The sequence below is a fragment of the Cenococcum geophilum genome (genome assembly GCF_001692895.1).
Source record: "Cenococcum geophilum 1.58 unplaced genomic scaffold K441scaffold_69, whole genome shotgun sequence".
Taxonomy (NCBI): domain Eukaryota; kingdom Fungi; phylum Ascomycota; class Dothideomycetes; order Gloniales; family Gloniaceae; genus Cenococcum; species Cenococcum geophilum.
Window position 1 is genome coordinate 275,677 of NW_027137627.1, and position 24,851 is coordinate 300,527.

The 24,851-nt window shown below is 47.6% G+C and overlaps 9 protein-coding genes across 9 annotated transcripts; 3 read left to right on the plus strand and 6 right to left on the minus strand.

The window, feature by feature from the left end:
• Positions 1 to 3,670: 3,670 nt before the first annotated feature.
• Positions 3,671 to 5,439, plus strand: K441DRAFT_646979 (uncharacterized protein). The gene is made up of 3 exons (XM_067646838.1): positions 3,671 to 4,096; positions 4,172 to 4,795; positions 4,892 to 5,439. Exons 1-3 carry the CDS (start codon positions 3,961 to 3,963, stop codon positions 5,020 to 5,022), a joined length of 891 nt encoding a protein of 296 aa, XP_067497817.1. The 5' UTR covers positions 3,671 to 3,960; the 3' UTR covers positions 5,023 to 5,439.
• A 67-nt stretch (positions 5,440 to 5,506) lies between these two features.
• On the minus strand, positions 5,507 to 9,909 carry K441DRAFT_669283 (uncharacterized protein). Its single transcript, XM_067650123.1, has one exon. The coding sequence runs from the start codon at positions 9,647 to 9,649 to the stop codon at positions 5,813 to 5,815; it is 3,837 nt and encodes a 1,278-aa protein (XP_067497818.1). The 5' UTR covers positions 9,650 to 9,909; the 3' UTR covers positions 5,507 to 5,812.
• A 1,488-nt stretch (positions 9,910 to 11,397) lies between these two features.
• K441DRAFT_681955 (DJ-1/PfpI family protein) lies at positions 11,398 to 12,094 on the minus strand (the record flags this gene model as incomplete). Its single annotated transcript, XM_067651523.1, has 2 exons — positions 11,398 to 11,513; positions 11,575 to 12,094. 2 exons carry the CDS (start codon positions 12,092 to 12,094, stop codon positions 11,398 to 11,400), a joined length of 636 nt encoding a protein of 211 aa, XP_067497819.1.
• A 3,693-nt stretch (positions 12,095 to 15,787) lies between these two features.
• On the minus strand, positions 15,788 to 16,277 carry K441DRAFT_314998 (uncharacterized protein). The gene has a single exon (XM_067641129.1). It carries the CDS (start codon positions 16,176 to 16,178, stop codon positions 15,909 to 15,911), a length of 270 nt encoding a protein of 89 aa, XP_067497820.1. The 5' UTR covers positions 16,179 to 16,277; the 3' UTR covers positions 15,788 to 15,908.
• Positions 16,278 to 16,388: 111 nt separating this feature from the next.
• Positions 16,389 to 17,788, plus strand: K441DRAFT_708901 (carbohydrate esterase family 8 protein). The gene is made up of 3 exons (XM_067653814.1): positions 16,389 to 17,017; positions 17,099 to 17,359; positions 17,433 to 17,788. Exons 1-3 carry the CDS (start codon positions 16,421 to 16,423, stop codon positions 17,721 to 17,723), a joined length of 1,149 nt encoding a protein of 382 aa, XP_067497821.1. The 5' UTR covers positions 16,389 to 16,420; the 3' UTR covers positions 17,724 to 17,788.
• A 710-nt stretch (positions 17,789 to 18,498) lies between these two features.
• Positions 18,499 to 18,972, minus strand: K441DRAFT_451746 (uncharacterized protein; the record flags this gene model as incomplete). The annotated part of the gene is made up of 1 exon (XM_067641701.1): positions 18,499 to 18,972. A coding segment is annotated over one exon (474 nt), but the record flags the coding sequence as incomplete, so codon positions are not given.
• A 1,132-nt stretch (positions 18,973 to 20,104) lies between these two features.
• Positions 20,105 to 20,678, minus strand: K441DRAFT_700642 (uncharacterized protein; the record flags this gene model as incomplete). Its single annotated transcript, XM_067653264.1, has 2 exons — positions 20,105 to 20,607; positions 20,657 to 20,678. The coding sequence occupies 2 exons, from the start codon at positions 20,676 to 20,678 to the stop codon at positions 20,105 to 20,107; spliced, it is 525 nt and encodes a 174-aa protein (XP_067497823.1).
• A 917-nt stretch (positions 20,679 to 21,595) lies between these two features.
• On the minus strand, positions 21,596 to 23,071 carry K441DRAFT_669289 (homoserine dehydrogenase-like protein). The gene is made up of 2 exons (XM_067650124.1): positions 23,014 to 23,071; positions 21,596 to 22,966 (listed from the first exon to the last, which is right to left on the minus strand). The coding sequence occupies exons 1-2, from the start codon at positions 23,048 to 23,050 to the stop codon at positions 21,882 to 21,884; spliced, it is 1,122 nt and encodes a 373-aa protein (XP_067497824.1). The 5' UTR covers positions 23,051 to 23,071; the 3' UTR covers positions 21,596 to 21,881.
• A 238-nt stretch (positions 23,072 to 23,309) lies between these two features.
• K441DRAFT_669290 (uncharacterized protein) lies at positions 23,310 to 24,669 on the plus strand. The gene has a single exon (XM_067650125.1). The coding sequence runs from the start codon at positions 23,369 to 23,371 to the stop codon at positions 24,380 to 24,382; it is 1,014 nt and encodes a 337-aa protein (XP_067497825.1). The 5' UTR covers positions 23,310 to 23,368; the 3' UTR covers positions 24,383 to 24,669.
• Positions 24,670 to 24,851: the final 182 nt, after the last annotated feature.

Here is a 24,851-nt window from a genome sequence, read left to right on the forward strand (position 1 = left end):
TTGGATAAGATTATAACGCGATCTTAGTGATAGTGGATAAGCTTATAAAGTGAGAATACTTTATAGCATATATAGAAGAAATCTCAGCGGAAGATATCGCTAGAATTTATATTAAAGAAGTGTTTATAAGATATGAAGCACTAAGTAAGATCATATTAGATAGAGATCTAAGATTTATAGTAGTATTCTAGGAAGTGTTCTTAGCGGAGTAAGGAGTTTGAGCAGCAACTTCTACTATATATTATCTATAAACAGACGGTTAAACAGAAAGATTAAATTAGACACTAGAACAATATCTAAGGTATTATATNAATTATATATAGAACAATTAGGTATCGCTATTACTAGTTATATAGTTTACATATAATATAACACCTTAAGAAGGAATAGGCATATTACTATTTAAGGCAAATTATAGATATAAGCCAAGAATATCGTTATTACTATAGTAAGTAAAGAAAACAAGTAGTATAGCTAAAGAAAAAATAAAGGATTTAATAAATCTTTATACAGACCTTATAGAGACAGCTAAGGTAGTACAGTAGAGAATAAAAAGGTACTATAATGCTAAGAGATCTAAGGGACCAGATCTTAAGGAGGGAGATAAAGTATAGCTACTATATAAAAATTTCAAGAGTTAATAACCAAGTAAGAAATTAGACTATGTTAGACTAGGACCTTTTAAAATTATATAAAGGATTTTACTAGTTATATTTAAGTTAAACCTACTAGCCAAAATAAAGATCTACTCTATATAGTATATCGTAATACTAGAGCTAGTATATAGGAATATTAAGCCACTAGTTTATAAAGCAGATACGTATAAAGGACAAGAAGAAGACAAATAGTAAGTTTTAAAGATTATTAATTATAAGGATATTAATAACGAAATATGGTATAAGGTTAAGTAAATAGGCTATATTAAGACTACCTAGGAGCCACTAGAGAATTTAAAGAACGCTATAGAAAAGGTATAGGAGTATTGGAAGAGATTAGGTTAGGTAGCATTAATAAAAAAGGATTACTAAAGAATAAGTCACCTAAGGGGGACCTAAGAAGAGTAGTTGCCGAACTACTCGGATCTGTTTCCTTCTCTATTAAAGGAGAATTTATTCTTTTATTACCTAGTTCCTATAGACCTTATTTTATAAGTTTCTACTCCTTAAAACAAACCTTTTTATAAACCTTCTTAAGATAAAGCAGATAAGCAGACGCCGTAATTTAAGTATCTAGGGCCTTCTGTTCCGCGTTATAAGAACGTTCCAACTTAGTAAGGGCTTATAATAGTTTACCATTAAGCTGCGTAGCAGTAGATTAAATATAAGACCCTAAGATAAATTAATTAAGGAACTAGACGACTATTAAGAGTAATAGGTTATGTATATTTAGTATTAGAAGTAAAGCAAACGTTATAGAACAAACGAATATTTGCTTTAGTACACTCTAAGTAAAAGGACGGTTATTATAAAGATAGGTTTACTAACGTAATATAAACTAACCCCTCTTTTAAATAATAAGAATACGGAGACGGTATAATCTTACTAAGAGATAATATTGCAGCAATAGTGTAAGTACGACATTAGGCGTATAAAGAAGAAATTGCTTTAGGTATAATAAGTAATAATATTAACCAAATTAATTAGACGGATATTATACCTCTAATAAATAACTTAGAGATATTTTAAATCTTTAAGAACAAAGATAAAGAGGAGGGAAATAGTGTTACGGACGCTTTAAGTATAATATTATAACTACTTAGGAAAGAGATGGAAGAAGCTAGTTAGTTAATTTAGGTATAGTCTAGGATAGAGCTAATAGAACTATATAATAAGGAATAGTAATTAAGGTTATATAATATACTACATATTAAATAAGAGGAATAAGAGGAACTTACGTACCTTATATATAAGACGTATATTATATATAAAAAGAATTTTATAGAAGTACGGTTATATATTTAAGGACCCTTAGTCCCTACCTAGATAGTTCCTTCTTTGTAGTAATTCTTAGAATACAATTAGAGTTAATCTGTTAGGTAACCACTCCACCAGTTATTATTACGTTGTTAACTTTTGTACTTGCATTTCCTACACACCTAGCCTAATAACGAGCCCATCGTAGTTCTTGCTATAAGGTTCCGTTACACCCTTACTCTACCTTATATAGTACAGGCGCTGCGCTTTTAGGTTTATAGGCATTATATTTAGTTAAGGCGGGGCAATTCCCTATAAATAGCCTTGCGAATATACCTATTCTTAATTAATGCCTTTAAGCCCGTACCCACTAATTAGATTAATTAATCCTCTTCTCTATAAGCGTGTAAATAATAGATGGATATATCTATGTAACTAAGCAAGCACTGCAGCAGTACCCCTGCATCTTAGTAATACTAACATTATTAACATTTATAAAATTGAGCCTTGCTTGCTTGCTTTCCCTCCTACCCGTACCTTTTTCTTTGCATATTTTAGGCTTTGTAAATAGATACTGCAGTGATATACTTGCGTATGGGTCTATGGGCATTATATTTAGTTAAGGCAGGGCAATCCCCTGCAAATGGCCTTGCGAATATACCCATTCTTAATTAATGCCTTTGAGCCCGTACCCACCAATCAGATTAATTAATCCTCTTCTCCGCAAGCGTGTGAATAATAGATAACTAGTAAGCCTACCATGCTTGCCTTAGGAAAGATTCTTCCAGTCAATCGGGAATATACAGCCGTAGTTCTAGCCAGCTAGTGGAGGCTCTCGCGATATAGAGTTATTCTGCTCATTTGGTTCGGACGTGACTTTAATTATAAGGGGAGTAGAAGTAGTAGATCCGCGAGGTCAACGAGCTTAATGGACGCGTAGATTGAGAATTAGGCGAGGAAGGAGTAGAGGAAGAAGCTCTACTATATTGCTGGTGGGTAAAATGTAAAATCCGTTGCATTTTCCTGTGGTAATAAAGGTTGACATTCGGTGGACAAAACGAGTGTGTATCCCTTGCAACGGTGAAGTCCTACGATAGTTGGACCGTGCGCGAACACCAGAAGTAACGCGTATCACGGTGCCTTGATCCTATTGATTCTATTGGCTAGCTCTTATCGATAACCGTTGGACGAATTCCACCGTTGCAAGGGATATGGTGTAGCTGTCCCAGGGACCGTTAAGCAGTTGGCTTCGTTATATCCTTAAGCAGTGGGATAAATATTTAATCCTCCGAGGAAAACGGCAGAAACATTCTGGAGAAGACGCGATAGATGTGATGAGTGAGGTATTTTAGACCAAGGTTGCAGACATTAGCTGAAGACAAATGAGGCTGGAGAGTGGCAGTGTTGCCATTGCGACCAGGGATTCTATTCGCCAGGAAGTGAAGACAGGATTGCAGTGGGAACGCGACTGAATAATTAAGTGGTTCAAAGCAGATTAAAAATTCGCTAACCAAACCCCTTTTCTGTAGCCAACGCTGAGTTCAATGTTACATTGTTGTAGGCCCGCAAGTTAGCGTGGTGTTGAGATCGCGTGTAACAATGTCTTAAAAGCAATGACAGCGTGAAAAAGTACGAGCGCCAAAAATAGAGTGGAAGGCAAAGTGCTCGGGGGAAGGTGGCGTTTGAAGCGAGATCCGCCGGCCAACCATCCCAAACTTGCATTGCCCCTGTTGAAAGCTCGTGATTGTCCACCACCACTCTCTTCTCTCCTTCTACTCTCACTACTCCCATACGATTCGCGACCGACTCGAATATCCAACGTTCGTTCGTCTTCCTGTTATTCTTCAAGTCGCTCATTTGGACGGAGGAGAGCAGCATTGCATACGCGTCGAACGGTTCCCCAAAGTTTTCTCCGGTTCCACAACAACCCGACAATTCCGCATTGAAGCTTGTACAACGAGAAACACTTGTCTATTTTCACAGCCTTGATCGCATTCACGACTTTTTGACCCCATCTTGCACTATTCGACATCTTTATTAGCCCAAAATGAAACCCTCACAACTTCTCGCGACTGTTTTGACCTTCTCATCCCTCTCCTCCGCATGGCCATGGCCAGAGGCATTCGGCAACATAAAAGCAATAGGTGAGGTAGGGGGGATTCTATATGGACGGGCAACTCAGAGTACGTCATGAAACAATTGGCACGTATAAGTGGTAGTTTCTGACTAAAACCCTCCAGGCTCAGACACAGCACCAGCCACTGCAACTCCAACTGACAAGGCTTCGGCAACAGACTCTCCTCAGTCAACAGGAGACTCAAAGCAGACAAAAAGCGGCTCGGCAGCTACAACAGGAGAAAATGCAGCCGCTACAACGGGCTCAGTATCAGCAACAGAAAAAAGCTCCGGCAAAGCCAAAACGACTAAAGCCACAGGCACAGTCAAACCCACCAATGCTGGTAATTCATCTGCTACTACTGAATTTGACCCTCGTCTGCCAGCGGGCGGAGTTCAAATGGTAACGCCTGCTGCTATTTCCGGCCAACAATATTACAAAATTGGTGAATGGTTAACGTTTGCGTGGAACTACACTTCCCTGTCTGTAACCCCTACAGCTATTGACGTGCTCGCGACCTGCACTGCCAACCAAGGCACATATACTCTTACTCTCAACCAATCTACCCAAGAGACTGGTAAAATATTCTGGGATACCGGGGCGTACCAATCAACCGCCACTCTTCCACTGCTAACGGAGACATATACTCTTCTCATTTTCGACGCAGACAGCAGTGTCAGCGCAACGGCGAAGGCTGGATATTTGGCCGTATACAACCAGTACACATTTGGCATGTACACACCGCAGCCGTATACACCATGGTCAGGTGAGTAATCATGTTCTCTCTGCCAACTAACCTAACAAGACATTCCGACGAAAATGAATTCTGTGAAGAGCGTTGACTAACTCGTTCCGATTGCAGACTACCACTGCCCAACCTGCAGTGCCGCACTCTCCAACACCGAGCGCCAAACCCTCGGTTTCCTCTTCGCCATGTGCACCATCACCGTCCTCTCGTTCACCTGGTTTGCGGGTGACTTCGGTGTCTTTTAAAATCATCTTAACTATCCTCGTACCTACAATAATCGCATTTGACCGTACACTCCCTCGTTCTTATCCTGCATAATCGGCGGCGTTCTCGTATCATGTTCACGTTTTTACCTTCTACTGTGTTATATATTCGGTCTCTACTTTGCACCAACGTCCACACTGTTTGGTCATTTTTGCTAGGAATTATGGTTGGACTTGTTATTTGGGAAGAGAGGTTCGCGCGTATGGATCGGGTGTTTGTAGGCGTTTTCCCCGAGGGCAAAGGCACGTTTTTTTGGCCGGATAATATTAAAAAATGGAGTGGGTTGAGCGGTGGCGGCGGCGAAGTAATTTGCGTGTGCTTGAGGGCAGGGGAGAAGAGTGGTGCCTTTGGTGAGTATTTCTAGGTGAGGGAGGGAGATGGAGGCATTACGCCATATCACGACTATTTCCAGATATTTATATAATACAATCACAATGGAATGAATATGCCGAACGGCAGTCATATTGAGAGTATTGTTTCTTCATTTGCAATTGGTAATTATATCTATATACCGATCAAGAGATCGAATGCAAGTGATGCCTTCAATATTCCAAACGCCATGCTTAACTCTTGATGCAAAGAAACGTAACGTAAGAGTGTGACTAGAAGAAAGAAAGCCGCCATCCATGCTATCGAAACTCCTAGCCCAATGCAAGCCAGCGAACCATTCCCGAGAATTACATAACCGCCCTGCTCGAAAATCATAGCTGCCGTCCCCAACTCCAGTAATCTCCGCCATGAATCCTTAGCAATGATCGAATAGTAAGCCCATTAGCGTCCTGTCGGTCTGAACTCATCCTTAAGGACCCATTTCCCACGACCTGTACTCCCCTTCTCAAGCACCGCAATGCGCTTCAACATCTCTTTGAACTCAGCCGTACGTTGCGGCGTTCCGCAAAATCGATTGAAGTGATCAATCAGCATCTGCGTATGCACCTTTCCACCGTGGGTAAGCAGATAATCCCTAATCAGCACCAGGAACTCGCGACCCCGCGGCTGCGTTTGCTGAGGCGTCGCTGAGCGGCTAGATGGTGACGAAGCACCGCCACCAGGACTACCAGTCTGGCGCGCGGCGAGGTTTGCGAGGATGAAGGAAGACGATAATCCACCGCCCCTTCCTCCTCTACCCGCACCTAGCCCGCGCGGACGCTCCTCTGGTCGGCCTGCCGTTCCGAACGTTCCAGTCCATGTTGGAGTGCCAACTGGAACCGTCCGAGCAAGTTCGCCAGCACGCTGTAGTTCTTGCGCAGCTTCTGATGCCACTCGGCGTGCTTCGCGCGCAATGATTTCGGGATCGGCGGCTACTTTGGATTTCCGTGAGTTAGAGTTGAGGATGGCGTCGTGCTCGAGGGCTGAATGAACACCAGAGCGGGCGAAGATGGTGCTGAGGAGGCGATCATCCTTCTTTCCATTATTGGCGCTATTACCAGAGCCTTCTGCGTCAGTTGTTTGTTCAGAGTCAGCCGGGGCATAATCCTCTTGGCGTGACACCCCTGTAATAGCAGCGAGGTTTTCAGAAGCACCATCGCCATTAGCAGTGCCACTGCCGCTAGAACTAGCTACAGCGCTAAAAACCGAATGCCTGGTAGTTTTCTGATGAGCAATCTCTGTTTCTGATGGGGGCGTGGGTAAGCCTTGGTTCTGCTCTGCAACGTTAGGCTGCTTATCAGAGAATTTGACCTCGGTGCCTTTGAAAAGGTTGCCTGTTTCGGTAGCCCCATCATTTTCGCTGCCCAAAGTGAACAGGTCTTGGAGGTCGCGTAGCTGGAATGTTTGGCGTTGCTTCGGATCTTTCAAGATTTTGTTTGTGAGGAACTGCTTAAAAATTTGCCGATGGTATATCTTCTCTTCAATAGTACCGGCTGTCATAAGACGGTAAATCTCGACTTCTCTCTTCTGTCCAAGCCGCCAGGCACGCTCGCGGGCTTGTATATCTGTTGATGGGTTCCAGTCTGGATCGTATATGATAACTCGATCTGCACCAGTAAGGTTGACTCCCAGGCCTCCAACTTTGGTGGTAAGAAGGAAAACGTGCAAATCAGGATCTCGATTGAATTCATCAACCATGTCTTGCCGGTCCTTGATCGCGGTGGTTCCATCCATGCGACGATAATTGAATCCATCCAAAGTCTTGACAAATTTTTCAAGAATATCAAGCATGATCCGGTGTTGAGCAAAGAGTAAAGCCTTGTGACCACCCTTCTTCCATATCTCCAATAGCGCCCTTACAACCTGCATCTTGCCTGATTTCGCGGCCGCGCCATAGTTGTATTTAAGTTTCTTCGATAATGTTTTATGCTCTACAAGGTCAGGGTGATTGCAAATCTTGCGAAGAATGTCTACACCAAATAACATTTGGCGTTTACCATTCATGATAGATCTCATTTCCCCAGAACTAAGGAACTGTCCATAGGCCTCCCTCTGCTGCCTTGTCAATTTGCAGAACAGTACTCGTTCGCTTTTCTTTGGGAGATCTGCTGCAACATCGGCTTTGAAACGCTGGAGAAGATAAGCACTTATTGTCTCTTTCAAGGTTTCTGCGCATTTCATGGCTGTTTCGACTTGTAAATTTGACGCATTTGCATAACCGCCTTGCTTAATCGGAAATTCGAACTGATTGCGGAAGTTCACAAGCGTGCCTAATCGCATTGGGAAAACAAAGTCGAAGAGCGACCATAGCTCAGTAAGATTATTCTGCATAGGTGTTCCAGAGAGAATGACCCTATTAGCGGTTCGAAGTTCTTTACAGTAAATTGTGATAGCTGCGTTAGGGTTGCGTATCTTATGCCCTTCATCCAAAACGGCATATTCCCAGTCTGTAGAGATGAGGAACTCCGCATAAGTCTGTAGTCCAGAATATGTGGTCACCAGCACATGTCCATCTCGCTTGACTTTATCGACAATTCTTTTGGCAGCTCTTCCGGATTTCGTGAGCGCGGGACGATTGTCATCCCAGTCTCTTGATTCTAGCTCTCTTTCCAGCTGGCTCTCCCTTCGCGTATCCATCATCCCGCTTCCGGATGTATGCAGGATAGAAACACGAAGTGGAGGCCACCACCTATGGAATTCATTCACCCACTGCTTCATCACTGTGGCTGGGGTAACCACAATTATGGGTTTCGTGAGCTTCTTCGAGTAATGCAGCCCGGCTAGGAAGGATATAACTTGGATCGTTTTACCCAGTCCCATTTCGTCACCAATAATGCCACCAACTTGTTGTGAGTAGAGCTCCCAGAGCCACTGCACGCCAGTCTTTTGGTAGTCAAATAACGAAGGATATATGTCTCCAGGGATCTGATATCCTCCGTCAAATTCAGTGTCGGGACGAGTTGGATGTGGCTTATAGCACTCTTGTTCAAAGATAGAGTCCTCATCAACCTCATCAATCCCATACTCGTTGCCCTGCGCAGCTCTCTTTGCTTGGGCACGCTTCCGAGCTTCATGACGGCTCTCAGCCCAGAAACGCATGCGGCTCTCATATACTTTCTCGTTGCCATCGTCAACGCCCGCTAGGTCCATTTTCTCTTCCTCAACGAGCTTGGTAACTTTAGATTTCTTGCCGACCTGTTTGCGTTTACAAGCTGGAGTTTCGAGCAGGTGATCTTCGTCTATATCCTTCAGTTCTTCTTCGGATTCACCGACAGCAGCAAGCTGCCTATCATCCATTTCGGGATTATAGTCATCGTCTGATTCTTCCACTTCCGAGCTCTCTATCACACTTGACTGGCCACTTGGAGAAGCAGCTACTTCGTGCGATGACCCAATCCGTCTCCTCTTTGCAGGACGTCTGATAGGTAACGCTGCAGTTAAAGAGGCTCCATTTTCATCCTCTTCCTCGTCCATGAAGCCCGGTTTCATTAAATTTCGGTGCGAGACCGGGCCTTGTGAGATAGACTCAGTCCGCACATACTCCTTCATCTCATCATTTTCATCCTCTGCCTCTGCATCGAGCATAACATCTGCAAGGTTTGATGAAGTCCTCGGAACTTGTGCCATTCTCGAAAATGGTGTGATTTTGCCCGTCCTTATCAGAAAATCCCGTCGACTCTCATTAGGAAGAGGCTTGTTACCTACGGCTTCCCTCTCAACTCCTTCGCCATCCTCACGCTTATGTCGGTCGTCAATCCGTTTCTGGATTTGCTTAAGCTCAGTCTCGAGGGTTTCGATCTTAGCTTCAGCATGTGCAATGTCCTGGCGGATCTTGTTCTTTGTGGCTGATCCGGCAGGAATCAAGAGACGCTGTTCGAGTTTCTTGATTTGTGTGGTAAACCTTTGCTTTTCAGCTTCAGTTTTTTCTAAACGCTTATTGTCCCGCTCATCAGCCTGCTCAGTCATCATTTGGTCGGCCTGGCGACTAATGTCTCTTTCAAGGTCATCCTGATCCCTGATTGCAGTGGCGAGAGACTTAAGACGAGTTTCTTCGTCCGCATCTTCGTCAAGCTCTTCATCTTCTAGCAGAACCTGCTCATCATTTATAGTGTTATCCTCCTCTTGCGCCTTAGCCTTGCCCTTGCCCTGGTGATCCGGTGCCTGAACACTGTCGTGAAGCTTGTTGTACTCGTGGGTAGCGTCCGGTGGGGTTGCGTTCGTTGGCGGAGGTTCCGACATTGTCAGTATTTTAATGCGAGATATCGGATGTTCTAATGATAATACTGGATCATTCTACGGAGTGTAGAAGCGGAGGAGAGGCTGAAGTGAAGGGTTCTCTTTAACTGTGAATGATCCCTCTTCACTGAGATGTACGGTGCATCGGGAGGAACATCTGAATTTCGCACAAACTCATGACAGGAAAGGAGTGACCAGTATTTCGCACTCAAGTCGAGTTGCAGGCTGAAGGTGAAAAAGAGCGAAAAGAGTATCCATAGAGGTTGCTGGAGGGCGATAGGCAACTACCAGTGATCTCATTGAGCCTCGCTTAAAAACATCGCCCAGCATAAGTTAGTGCTTAGCGCGTTTGAATCATGCAACCTTCAGCCCAGGACCGGTTGCCCCGCATAATATCCTTACCCTATCCTTGCCCTCGTTACGCCGTCAATAGTATTATTCATTGTGATGGCCCGCACCTGGAACCTTCTCCAAAGTCACGATTTTGATGCCACCCTCTAACTACACCATACCGAGAACACTCTACGCTTGTACACTACTCCTTAATCAAAAATTGCAAACATGACAATGTTCTCGCAACGTGGGAAAATTACTCGCAGAGCCACCATACTTTCCGATCTTTCGGTCCACGGATTTAGGGATAGAATTCTCCAGAATGACCGGCCAAATCAATGACTGGGGTTTACGATATCAGCCTTTTTATACGAACTCCCTCAGGCCATTGTCAAGTTTCCAGGCACTGTGCTCTTGGCTAGAAACTCTATTCCCGCAGATTTATCTCAAACTTAAATTGCAAGTCCAGACAAAGGGTAATTTGCTTATAATCATGCTTACTCATTCGTCGGCTTACTAGGAACCCACTCAGAAAAACCTGGAAGTTCATCTCATATTGCTCACGGTGGCCGTGCCATTCCAAACAATGCGGAAACATCGGTTTGGGAACCTTTCATTGTGATGGTAAGGCGAAATTATTGTCTATTACTCTGATCGGCGTGACCCGGCACATGGCCAAAACTTGTTCACCAGATCTCCAGCAACCTTCTCACGTGGGGAGGCCCAGTGGGTGATGTTGCTTACAGCACGTACGACTTCCGGCCTGGTATGACAACTGTTGCCGAAATGCCTTTTGGGCAATATATCATGACCTACAAATTTTGGAGAGCTCCAGAGACTACTTTTGCGGTCTGTTCCCGCATTTCAACGAATCCGACCAACTTTAACGCCAGTGTTGGAAGGCCTTTGATTGCCGCGGACGGGACCATACCGACAAGCTTACCATATATCGTATGGATCTCTGCAGGTGGTCCGCTAGATACCCTTGTTGTTAGTTCTGGTGGTGGTTTTTAGGTTTACCTGAATCACGTTCTAGGCACTCCAGGTGCTTGGACAAAGGTAGATACACCAGAAAGCACATTTATACCTACAGCCTTCGGGTGATGCCCAACGAAAACGATATCTTAATCGTCGGTGAAGGGGCTTTAGGCGGCACCAACAATTCAGTCACCGCTGCTACGATTGGTATTAATCCGGTTGCACCTTCACTAGCCAAATGTGGCGGTTCATGATCTCGGAAGGTGTTTTTCGGCAGGGCCTAATCCCATATAGGGATTTGTAATGATATTTCATAATGTTCAGTGAACAATCATTTAATAGCAACTGCTTCTCTTCAATGCTGACATTTTACTCAATTTCGAGATATTTAAAGGATTTCCGTCATTACTTGCCTTTTAGCCTCCTACCGGCCTAGGTGATCACTTATAGAATTGCCCTCTGAGAACTGGGTCCGTATCAAGCAAGTCCAATGATAGCTTTCTGACGAAATTCTCATCCCAAGTTTGCAAAGCATAGGTCGCGACCATATCGGTGCCTAAATAATGAAACTCACATCAGCACTGTCGAACGTTCAAGTTAAGCCTGAGTTCACATACCAGCCCCGGCCCCCCCAGCAGTCCAGAACTTCCCATCGACAACCCACCTCTGATCAAGCCACTCAACATTAGGATGCATCTGCCTCGCAAAAGGTAGAAACTCGCGATTCGTCGTCGCCCTCTTGCCGTCCAGCACCCCCGCACTGGCCAACCAGGTTGAGCCAACACAAGTCGTCAGCACCACCTGCGTCTTCTCTGCCGCCTCTTTCAGAAACTTAAGGCTAGCCTCTGGCCGATGCGTTGGCGGCGGGCCGCCGATCACCAGAATATCCAGGTCGCGCGGACAGTCATCGTAGGTCACGGTGGGCTTGGCATACAGGGAGGGCGTCATGAAGGCTGGCTCGAGGCTGGATGAAATGTACAGGAACTCCATGTCCATGGCCTGCGAAAGGTACTCGGCATAGCCGACTTCGGCGAGCACTTTGACGTAGTCTGTGGAGAGGTTGCCAATCAGGTCGATGCAGGTTATGTCGGACAGTTGGACGTTCTCAAACATTACGCCAATTCTGAGAGGAGCCATTGTGAAGAAGCAGCTGTAATGCTGGGAGTGAATGAACTCTTGATGCCAGGTGCTATGGGTGATGGATGTGAAGTTAAAGAGTTAAGGATGGCGATTGCATGCTCGCTATCTTCACCTGTCTTATATTCTACAGCGCGCCAATTCCGCTCTCAATCTCGCTCAATTCTCAAGTCCGAAATTACGAAGCACTCATAATTGCTCCCCTTGGCAAGAAAGTTGAAGTTACTATTTCGACCAATGGCAGAGCAGGAAATTCGGCTGCCTGGTTTCAGGGGCGTCGGAATAAGGCACTCTCCAAATTCATGGCGCGATGACATACGTAAGCTTCCAAAGACCGGATGGGCCATGAAGGTAGGAGTGTATCCTTAGAGTTATTTTTTTTAATTCCATGGTACAATATTCGTGTTGATGGTCTCTCACGGCAGAAGCTAGAGGAAGGGAGGAATTAGTCAATGGAATAGTTAATCTTGCGGGGTTTTAACCATTTAAATAGAGGCGGATCCAACTGGCCCGAAAACTGTCATCTCCTAGAGGCTGCGCTCAACCTTCGTCCATTTCCGTGTTTTGTGGGAGCAAGCATCTACCTCCACAGCGCTAGAAAACCTGCAAGCCGCGTCATCCTCGCAAGCCATAATGAGAAGAACTGCAGTATTCACTAATCATACGCACACATGCCTCTCTTTCTCGGATTAGATCGTTCCTATTGGACCATGGCCGGACACGCACGGTAGACCTTTCAAATCGCTCTCAACCACAAACGCCCGAGACAGTTATATCCAGGTATTGCCGTACTAAACTCACACCACACCATGTGCAAGTAGATGGCCGCTGCCCCATAGGAAAGCCCGTCTCGCAATTTTTACACTGGTATGTAGTTTTATTTGTTTCGGTAGTTCCAAATCAGCAAAATGCCAATCAATCTGGTTGAGAGATGCGGAGATAAGCAGAGCAGAAGCCGACGAAGATACTGTTTAACAATATCCGAATGAAAGGATAAAGATGCTGTACGTACTGCTTTCTAAACAAGCTGCGATGCAGCAGATGACTGACACCACCGCACAAGCTGGGAAACGACGGACAAGGTAAATGAATAAGACGATTCCGACGACGAAAAAAACGCCTAAGGCAATGAGGGTCCAGTGCGTTCCTGGGGGGAGGTGATGAGTGTGTTAGGTTGTGTCATCAAGATGGCTCGCCGGTGTGATGAACCCGGTTGATGACCATGTTGTTGTATTGGAGAGATGGTAGGTGAGAGTACCCATGAATGTGTCAGATGATCGCTTCACGAAAGTTTCAAGAGAAGTCATACTGCTACTAAATGCAGTAGTTGTCGTCTATGTTGGGTTCGAGGTGGTTGGTGATGAGCCTTGATTTAAGCTTGTTAAGCTCGCAGTAGCTAAAATACTTGTGTCCCGTTACTGCCAGGACAACCATAGCGAAGAACTCACTGATGAGCAAGACTAAGAGGAAATGTTCTCCTCTGCCGTGATGCTGGGTGAGTGCTTTGATCGATGCACAAGTGGTATACTAGGCATGAGAGGAGACCCAAAAATACAACAACGCCTCGAACGTTGCACATGAGTGGAATTATCTTGGCAAAGTTGTATGCGAGATTGTAGAGGTGAGTGCGGCGCTGCCAAGAGCGCGGCGGCCGGGGTGTGAGACAGACAAGCCCAACGTAAAGAATATGAAGTAATAGTGCGTTAGCTTATTTGCTGGGGAGATTACAAGCTATCATAACTTTACTTACTGATCTCCGCAACTCGTGCCTTAACTATCCTTTGAACCGTCAGGATACTACGTTATCGATAAGGGTATGGTCCATGCATACAACACTAAGAATCTATACTTCCTGATTGGCCAAATCCTTATCGATAACGTAGGACAATAATTGGCGGTTTGAGGGATAGAGCTTTATCTTCTAAATATATTGAATTGCGTTAAAAGAGTAATTAGCTTAACAGGCGCGTATATATTTAGGACAACGGTAGGTGAACACCCCCTAATTGATACATGGACACCCCCAATTAATACATAAACACCTCCTACTAATTAAGTTTAGATCCTTCCTGATTAAGTTAGAATATCACGTGAATTTGAGTTGTTTGCATCTGTGTCGATTGCGCAGTACTCTGTAAGGCGCCGTGTGGACTTATCTAGGTGCTACTACCTCTGCTTGATGTCCACGAACTGCCTGTCTATAAACTGCCTCCGCGCCCACACCCACGCGCAGTATACTCGATATTCTGTCCAAATGCTGATGGCTCGCAACAAGTCGATGTATTAACGCGAATAGAGCCAGGTGGGTGGCCGCGGCGGCTGTCAATAGTTAGAGGCTGGGGTGGGGCAAATGCGATGTAATGTTTTCGGTGCGACGGTCGCGCACAGATGCAGATGTAAACAACTCAAATTCATGTGATATTCTAACTTAATCAGGAAGGATCTAAACTTAATTAGTGGGGTGTCCGTGTATCAATTAGGGGGTGCCCACTTACCGCTGTCCTATATTTATGTAAAAAAAATTCCAGTAAAAGACATACAATTAATCGCCTATATGTAGAGTCATATTAAAGGGGGAGGGGGGGTAACAACACCAAAGATTTAGAGGTAATATCACAATTTGATGAGAAGGCGAATAGCTTTAGATTCAGGCAAGATCCATCTGGCCCCTGCTGCCGCTATGCTCCTTCCTGCTAGCTCTACATACTAATTTAGGTGCCGTCGTAGCGAAATTAGATGCCCGCCGGCACAGGGGGCACCGAATGTCGTACACCCTGTACAACACCCTTCACTCAACTTCAGACACAGCCTTGACTTGAGTCTAGCTCTATCCTTGATTAGTTAAGATTCATATATACTCAAATCACTCGCTAAAATTCCGTTGTCATTTCACTATACAAGGGGGTAACATGAACGGGTCAGACGGCCCACCCTGCTAATATGCTAGCAAAATAAGCGAACCCCTGCAAAATGGTTGGGCTGTATTATTTTGCTAGCATGCTAGCAGGGTGGGCCGTCTGACCCGTTCGTGTTACCCCCTTGTAGTTGGCAAAGTATCGGCAGTATTATCCCTTGCAACGGTGGAATTCGTCCTACGGTTATCGATAAGAGCTAGCCAATAGAATTAATAGAATCAAGGCACCGTGACCATACGCGTTACTTTCGATTCTGGTGTTCGCGCACGGTCCAACTCTTGTAGGACTTCATCGTTGCAAGGGATAACTACTAAGCTAACTGTTATCGATAAGAGCTGGCCAATAGAATCAATAGGATCAAGGCTCCGTGGCCATATGCGTACTTTTGATTCTAGTGTTCGCCTCTCGTAGGACATCACCAGCAGAAGGGATACTTACTCGATCTACAAATAAATTCACGCTAGTAGAATAGTATAGATTTAGAATCTACAATCCACGCGACATATTTGAGCAGGCGTTCCCAGATATATATAGGAATATGTTTATCTTCAATTAGTGTTTTTGGAAAGATCCAGCAGGAAAATATGAGCTTATACGACAAAGCAGCGCTGGCAATACTTGAACAACTGATACCGCGGAGAGAGTGTACTGCTTTAAGTAGGATATAAAAATTTGCGGACCAAAATCTATTTTCAACTAGGAACGGCCACTGGAGTTTTTCATTGGAAATAGTCCGTCTTGGAAATCTTCAAGCGTGGATGTTTTATTGAGTTATTTCCCCGTGCTTGTGAATATTGCTTTCGGCTACTTGTATTCTTAATTACTTTTACACGTCTAAGCTTTCTTCGAACCCCCGAACCCATCCCAGGGCTTTTAAACTTAAGGCATGCAATGCTAGCTTAAAATTGCCCAGGTATACAACGGAAGTGATAACTTGGATAAGTAATACATCGAACCCATCGAAGCGACGTCCCGGCGATCCGACGTCCCGGCGATCCAACCTCATTTCCGTGGATCAGGTAAACGCTGCAAAACAAGCCACTGCAGAAAGTCATGAGGAAATTATCTTTAAACATGCTGGGTTTTTGCCAAACGTCTCTGCGATTGGTGGATCTTTTCATCGCCCAGGAACCACAATGTTTCCCCGCATTTCTTCCAGCGCCACACATTCAGGTACTGTTTGTATTCCATTATCGGAGAAGCTCCCTATTAATTTTTTCATCCATGTTGCGTGTTTGTGCACGGTTCCTGAGCGTTTTGGGTTGAGATTTTCCGGGGATTATAATATATTACGCATAATATATCATGCAATTGACTAAACTTTCATGCCGTTCGAGGGCTCTCTTCCGCAAAGCAGAGGTTCAGGATGGCGAATCGTCCAGTGCTTCCCTCAATTGCGCTCAGCTCTTTCATGAGCATCCCTCTTTTCCTCCTATTCCTCCTAATTCCCCAAACCACAGCTCTAAACCGTTACTCCTGTCAATACCCAACGCGCAACCCACTCTCCGGCTGCCCACCGAACACACTCGTCGTAGGCCCCACAGCCAAGTTCAAGACGATCCAATCCGCCATCCTCTCCCTCCCACATAACAACTCCTCCTACACCATCCTGATCCAGCCCGGCAACTACACTGAACAAGTGAACATTACGCGTGCTGGGCCCGTCACGCTGCTGGGCCAAACCGCACTGCCCGACAACCTAACCCATAACACTGTGAACGTGATATGGCACCAAGCAACCGGCACAGCCACCACTGGCACGCTAGACAATGCGTTCACAAGTACACTAACGATTGCGCCGACGCTGAATGCCAGCTTGACCGGGTCTGGTCCGACAGGGAACACAGTACCCGCGGACACGCCTTTCGGTAACTCGGATTTCAGAGCGTATAATCTGAATTTCATCAATGACTATCTGCCGTATTCTGCAGGTCCAAGCCTTGCGCTGAGCATGAGCTATGCGAACGGCGGATTCTACTACTGTGGGTTCTACTCGTACCAAGATACCGTGCGTATAATGCCTCTCCTCTCCTCTCCTCCAAAAACAGTTACGCGGGGGATTTTGCTGACCAGAAGCCGTCTTGTGTAGATCTATGTAGGCAAACTCGGCAACGCGTACTTCTCGAAGTGCGAGATCGCAGGCCAAACCGACTTCCTTTACGGGTTCGGAACGGCATGGATCCAGTCATCGCGGCTGGCGCTGCGCAGCTGCGGCGGCGGCATCACGGCCTGGAAGGGCACCAACACGACCTTCGTGAACAAGTACGGCGTGTACATCCACGACAGCGTGGTGGAGAAGGCGAACTCGAGCCTGTCGATTGCGGGGAAGTGCGCGCTAGGCCGGCCGTGGGTGCGTTGACATCTCTCCCTCGTTTCTTTATTTGATTCGGTTGCTGCCGAGCCTTGGACTGACGACCAAGCAGAACGCCCAACACCGCTCCATCTTCGCGAACAACTCTCTTGACGACTCCATCGAGCCGTCTGGCTACATCAAGTGGAGCGCTACGGACACGCGCATTAATTACAACACCACCATGGCAGAATATGATGATTACGGACCGGGCTTTAATCTGACGGGTCGCATTGCTGCTAACATCACCATTCTCATGAATGACGGGCAGTATGCGCCGTACTCGAGCCCACAAAAGGTGTTTCAATTCCCGTTTACGCAGGGCGAAGAGGGGAACATAGGATGGATTGATTTTTCAGTGTAGTGTGTGGCGGGGTAAGGCTGCGGTGGAGGAAGAGACGTGTAAGGTTGGAGATCTAGAGAACCGTGGGAAATGACACGTGGAAACTGGAGCGTGAAACATCGTTACCAGATCGAAATAAACGTAATCTTCGCAAGGCGTAGAGAGAAGTAGCGTAAGAGGTGAGATAGAGATATATTGCATGAGCTACAGAGGCCACCCATGGTGCAACAGCCCATAGCCAGTCTATAAATAAAGCAGCCCATCCATCCGACTCTAGAACTGCCCTTGGGGGCCTGTGGTCGCACCTGCGTGCTCGTAGATCACGCCCGAAACTCCCCGAAAGAGCGAAATTTCCTAGTGAAAGATGAACGGGAAAAGGTCGCTCCCGTTGGTTTTGTGAGTGAGCGAAAAGCTCTCCGTGTGTTCCTTTGCCAATGTCTATTTTGAAAACGCCAACAAGTGATTTTTTGAGGAGTAGCACCTCCCCGAGCATGCGCCAGTTGTTGAGACCGCTCGATGCCGAAACAGAGGTTTTAAAACAGTAGGGTATATCCGTAGGGAAAGTAAGAAAATGCAATGAGACAGTAAAAGAAGACATTCTCCCGCAACGTAATCCCCCTCGCCAAACTGGTCAAGCCCGCCGTTGCAAAAAGCTAGGACCAGACCATTCAGTCTAGCAGCTGGGGCTAGTTGCTCACTTGAACAATCCTCGACTGAACCTTTTTCCCTTCATCCAGCTCTTTCCCCAAATTCCATTCTTCACATCAACGGGTCCAACTTCCTGGCCCTCACTCCCAGTGTCGCTAGGGCTCGATGGGCCGATACTCTCGGCCTCGTCTTCGGTGGTCTTCTGCTCCATCAGTACCATCTTCTCAGGACGAGCGCTCAGATACGCATCCACGCGCGCACTCAGCGCGCGGTTCTTCTCCTGCGCCATCATCGTGATGCTGGTGCTGGAGTCTGTGCGTGCCAGGCTGCCGCGCCGCGAGTCAATCCGGTTCTCCCTGCGCGTGCTGGATAGCGAGAGGCTGGGGGTGCGAGAGAGACCGCCGATCGAGGGAGTGCGGTCGTTGCCGACTAGTCGGTACTCGGCGTCGGACAGGTTCCAGCCGCTACAGTACGGGCAGAAGTCGCATTTGATCTCCCAGCCAGAGAGGCACAGCTTCTGGCCGCAGTTGGAGAGATGCGCAGACGGCTGGCAGGGCCGCACCATGTGATACCAGCGGTGGCGGCAGGAGAGCAGCGAAACGTTGAGCTCGGCGACGCACATGCTTGCTGCGGCGATATGGGTGCTGGTGGGTTGCGGCGGCTTAGGCGTGAGTGCGGTAGGGATATATTAGTATCGGGCTGCCTCGTCGGCAGACTTTTAAAGGTGAATTAACCCGCTTGCATGAATGGGATTTATCGATCAACCGTTTGGCGGGTGCTAGGGGCTTTGCAAGGGAGTTCGTGGAGCGTCGGGGTAAAGCTGATGTTGCATGGACTTCCTTTGGAAGTTATAGTGACGTATTTTTCTGTCACCGGCGGGTGAATCGTTTGTTTTCCAGATGGATTGATGTGGTGTGATAAATTGTGTCAGATTTCCAAAACGTTATCAGGAGAACTGTGGTTTGATGTAACGCAAAATCCTGACTGTGAAACTGCTGCGGGCTAACGATCTGATAGGCGCAAATCCGATATGCGGTGTCTGGGCCGTTGGATATGTTTCTTCGACAACGACGACGATAGGCAGTTGTGTGGCACGTGCCTATTGCTAGCTGTTGATCGATGCCAGTGAGCAAACGGAAGTGGACGGAGCAGAGAGGGTAAGTGTGAGATAGGAAATTAGTGGTTGGCCAGGTACGGGTAGCTTACGAAGGAGCTCTGTGATGATGACAACAACGGAATGCTGGCGACAAACGGCGGCAGCAAGTACAGTCAGCCTTGGGCAGTACTCTAGGGAAAGAGTGCGGGCGACAGCGGGCTACGGCGAGCTTTATTTGCATGGTGGCCATGGTGGGTAAATAACCGTCAGCAGGGCAAATCATGACAAGCTCGCTCCCTCAACACCAAGCTTATTTTCTTGGGTGGCTGCTGGAAAGCTGTTGTCGCCGGGGCGGGACGAGCACGCGAAAAAGGCCGCCAACGTCTCTCTCGAGCAGAGGTGGCCTTGGCAGATCCATAACCCAGCCCGCCGGAACGCCGTCTTGCATCCTCGCAAGCCACACAAATACACTGCGAGGGTGGCCTAGCGGCGGCCCTCACCGATCTCTCTCCCCATCCACCAACGCCCTGCGATAGGGGGCAGAACGTGTCCTCCTGATTGGACCTCAGCCCCTATCAACACCCTTCTCTTTTTCGTCCCCTTTCGACAGCCTGGCACTTGGACAATCATCCCGAGATGAGATACTGCCGGGCCTGGCTCAGATGAATAACAGCTTGTTTTTCTTGGCTAATGGGAAGCCGACGGCTGGACCGGGGTCTACTGGTTGAACCCGACCATCTCCTTGTTGGCGTGGTACAAGGTGTGGATGGGAGGCATCATGGTTGGGGGTGAACCTGCGCCAACAGCTTCCGTCCGTCACGTCCTCCGTCCCTTCATCCTGGTCGAGATGGAGACGTGGAGTTGAGTCGAGTCGAAGTGGTAACGAGTCATGATTCATCTTTGCACTAAATGTATGCAGCCTTGACAATATGTTCCCTCGGGTCTCTGATATCGATTTTGACCTCCCTCGGTCAGGCTTGATTTCCCCGTGAGGTCGGGTGTGCATATCCACAAGGAAAATCGTAAGCTGAGTTGCCTTCCATCGATGATGTGGTGACTGCTGCGTACTTGATACCCCGATTCTTGCTGCCCAACCAGTAGCGCTTCCTTGCTTCTTCGACAGGACGGGACTTATCAATGCTACACGGACCTGACAAGTCGCTGGGACACGTTTGCACCTTGCTCACCCTGCGAGGCTGCGGAAGCTTACCTGTCTGCGGCAAATCATGCATGCTCGCATGTCTGACAGGCCACAAAATCTCCAGGAAGGGCCTGAGTCGCAAACTTGCCTGATGCCGAGCCTATTTTCGGTAGAGACGAGCAAACGCTTCGCCGGGAGATGCCCCGACCGTCGGCTGCACTGTGTTACGCTGTGCTGCGAGGCCGCAATTTAGTGCTGTGGCACGTAATTAGGTTGCCCCGCTTCCACACGCGGACAAGCAGGGCAACCAAAAGTGACATGTGCGATTGCGGATCCACAATCTCTGCAGCCCGTGGCACAGCCTCAACGCCACTAATGCCCCCACAGCAGGGAACTTTCGCTCTGGCCGCCCCGATCGTCTACTGTAACCTCTAACCTCCGCCCCTCTCCACCAGCTATCACTCCCTCCCCGTGATCGCCATGTGAGGTCGGCGATTTCCGTCACGCGCCTACGTGCCCCAAGAGTTCTCCAAATCCGCAGAAGTTAGATTGGCTGAGGGCATTTGCGGAGTCCAACGTCCTGCTTCGCTGCCAAGAAAATCCTGTGCTAACGAATGGCCATGAGATGTCCCCGCTGGCCAATCACTACAGAGATATGCAGGCCAAGCTCGTCTCCAAGACCATGCGGTCAGCGGAGTTTTACCTCTCAGTGATCGGCATCGAAATACGAGGAGTTCAGGTATCCGTATATTTCCGATCTCGACTAACGATGAATATGTTTTTACCAGCATTAAGTTACAGAAACGCCAATTCATGTGCCAATTCACGTGCCAATTTGTATTCTCAAACGTAATGCAAACCGGTCGGAAGGATCAGGTGAAAGTTTGGCCGATTTTGATTTGAGGATATCCTAATTGCGTGGCAATGAATGCTTGAGCCTGAAGGTTAGTAGCTAATTATGGTTGATATTAGTCGCGTCTGGTGTCTCAGGCAAAATTTTACGACTAGTGGTGGTTGAGGCTCTCTGTATTCGATTTCTGATTTAGTAAAAGAGAGTCTGATAGGTCACTGGATTTAATTGTGGCTATACTAACTGTGTCCGAAGTTGACTACCTTCCCTTCAATCCTGTCCGGATGTCTCAGCGTCTAGTGGGGAGAGCTATGTAGCATCCCAAAAAGGATACTGTATGCCTTAAGGCATCCAAAAGTCACGTCCATGTGTGATCGCACATCCGAGGTTCCCGCTATCTTGATGGTCAAAAACGTAGCGCCATCAGATATCTAGATCCGTCTCTCAGTGCAACAGACGCAGCACCTTTATCAGATCTCCAGTAACACCCATGGCTGTTACCTCACCACCAGCACCTGCTCCTTGGATGATCAACGGATTGTCGCCGTACCGCTTCGTGTAAAAGCTGATGATGTTATCACTTCCCTTGAGCGCCGCAATTGGATGAGACACGTCAAACTTCTCGAGTCCGACCTTGACGTCCTTCTTTGCGACATCCACACTTCCCACAAACCTCACCACTTTACCTTCAGTCACAGCTTCCTTCTTTAGCTTCTCCATCTTTCCGTCAAACTCGCTTAGTCGCTCCAGGAACTCGTCCCCACTCTTACATCCCTCTAGCTCTTTGGGAATTAAGCTCTGTACTGGGAAGCTCGTTGGGCTCTCGACCTCCAATCCCGCTAATCTCGCCAGGATGGTCAACTTCCGGGCAACATCCAGTCCATTCAAGTCATCCCTGGGATCTGGCTCGGTGTATCCTAGCTCTTTTGCTCTTTTAACCTCTGCAGAGAACGAGCCTCCCCCTCCACCAACGGGCATGAAGCTATTGAACAAGAAGCTCATCGTGCCTGAAAACACACCCTCAATTTTCCTCACCTCATCGCCAGTTTCTACAAGTTCCTTAAGCGTGCAGATGACAGGCAGACCAGCCCCAACACTGCTTTCGTGGAAGACATAACCACCCGCACCGGAGCCATTCGCTGCGGCGGAGAAGATGGACTTCCAGAGCAAGTAGCTACTCGAGAAAGCTTTCTTGTTTGGCGTCACAATGCTTATGCCTTTCTTCAAAAATAGCGGGTACGCGTCCGCTAGTGTTTGGTTGCTGGTGTTGTCGACTAGCACGACTTTGCTTGGTGCATTGGCGAGATAATCGGCGAGATCCGTAGGTGACAATGCGGGCGTTCCCGAAGCTGCGAGCTCTTCTTCCCACAAGCCAAGGTGAAGAGAGCGATAGTCCGGGCTATGAAGCAATTTCTTACTTGTGGAGAGGAGGATCAGGGAGAGATAGGTCGGGGCTGCGGGATTCTGGCAAAGGTTGGACGCAAGGTGGTGGAGTTGGTTAAGGAAGCAACGGCCGACACCACCGGCACCTATGAGAGTTAATAGAGCATTAAAAGTTGAGCAGGTGAGGAAATACCTATGACTGCGATAAATATCTGTTTTGGGAGGGGCATTTTGGGATTGAAAGGTTTGAGAATGCAATTGAAATCTGAAGTGTCCAGCAAAGGTATTTAAAAGCCCCTCGAGTATGTTTGTGAGGGATTTTCACAAAATTTTGTCCTAATTTGACATGCAAAGTTTGAAGCGTGATGATTTCTTTTCACTAAGTGTGGGGTGGTTCAGGAACCCTACCAGTAGCCCTTGATCGCCATTCTGTTCTGCCACCGCCGGCCAAAACGTCGGCGATGCCACACCACCGGGCCTCAATCACAAGCCCGAAATACACCGCGAACTGCATTTCCACTAGCAAGCAAAAGTCATCCCCGGCCGCCATGACGACGAAAGACGCCTCGCTCTACGGCATCCGACCGAAGAGTAAGACTACCGCGAAGGAGATCTCCTCGTCGACCACCCTCGCCTTTACGTCACAGCTCTCCTCTCTCATCGCCTCCTCCAGCACCGCATCCTCCTCTACCTCTGCTAAACAAACCGCCAGCCGTCCGAGGCCTAAGAAGGAAGACATCTTCGCCACGCACAACAAGAACACGCGGAAACGCGCGCTAAAAGATCTCGACGATGTCGACTCCGCCCAAAAACACAGCACGACCGGCACCGCGCTCGACGACGAAACATGGCACCGCTCGAAGCGCAAGATGGAAGAGAAGGCGCGGCTGTATGCCGCCATGAAGCGTGGTGACGTCGAGGACGCAGACGAGAAGCTCATGGTCGACTTCGACCGCAAGTGGGCTGAGCAGGAAGCCGCCGGCGCCGCCAAAGACGACACGTCCTCGGACGACGACGCGGACAGCGAGGAGGAGGAGCTGGTCGAGTATCAAGACGAGTTTGGGCGCACGCGGCGTGGGACCCGCGCTGAGGCGGCGAGGGAGGAGCGCAGGATGAAGACCCTGGCGGCTGACGAGCCAGACCGCTTTACGGCGCGGCCGGCGGCGCCGGAGCGGATCATATATGGTGATACGATTCAAGCGGCGGCGTTCAATCCGGATGAGCCCGTTGCGGAGCAGATGGCGAGGCTGGCGGCGAAGCGGGATAGGGAAGCTACGCCGCCGCCGGAAGAGCATTTTGATGGGAAGAAGGAGGTACGGTCCAAGGGGGTGGGATTCTTCCAGTTCTCGAAGGATGCGGAGACGAGGAAGAAGGAGATGGAGGCGTTGGAGAGGGAGCGGGAGGAAACGGAGAAAGGGAGGAGAGAGAGGGAACGGAGGAAGGAGGAGAGAAGGAAGGAGGTTGAGGAGAGGAAGAGGATTATTAAGGAGAAGAGGGGAAAGGCCCAGGCAAATAGGTTTTTGGAGGGTCTTTCTGGAGAGCTACTGGACAAGGGAGATTGAAGGTAAGAAGGATACATTTACAAGCAAAAATCGCACGGCTCCCGGGCGGTGCGCAGTGTAAGACCAGGTCAACAGTTCGTCGAAGGGGCCCCCTCTAGAGTATGCACCTAGGCAGCTCTAACAGAGCATACGATAGGATCCCTTCGCCATTCCTGGGGAAAACTGTCTTTAGAGAATATCCTCTAACTTAAACAAGACTGCCGTTCGCTGTAGTGTTGACATAAAAAATTAGTATTTCTAACTCCCAGTAATCTTAACAACTACTTTATAAATTAATTCAACCCTCGAAAGTTTTATAATTTAGATCTATAAAATACTTTTATTTATTATTAATTCTATTTATTGCCCGATTCGGTCCCTTTTTTAGGTCTATATAGGCTTCTACTTTCTATATATAGGAAAAATCCCTAATAAGTAGAAACTTAGGTATATCCTTTTAGCTAGTCTTTTACGCTCCGCCTTCGCCTAG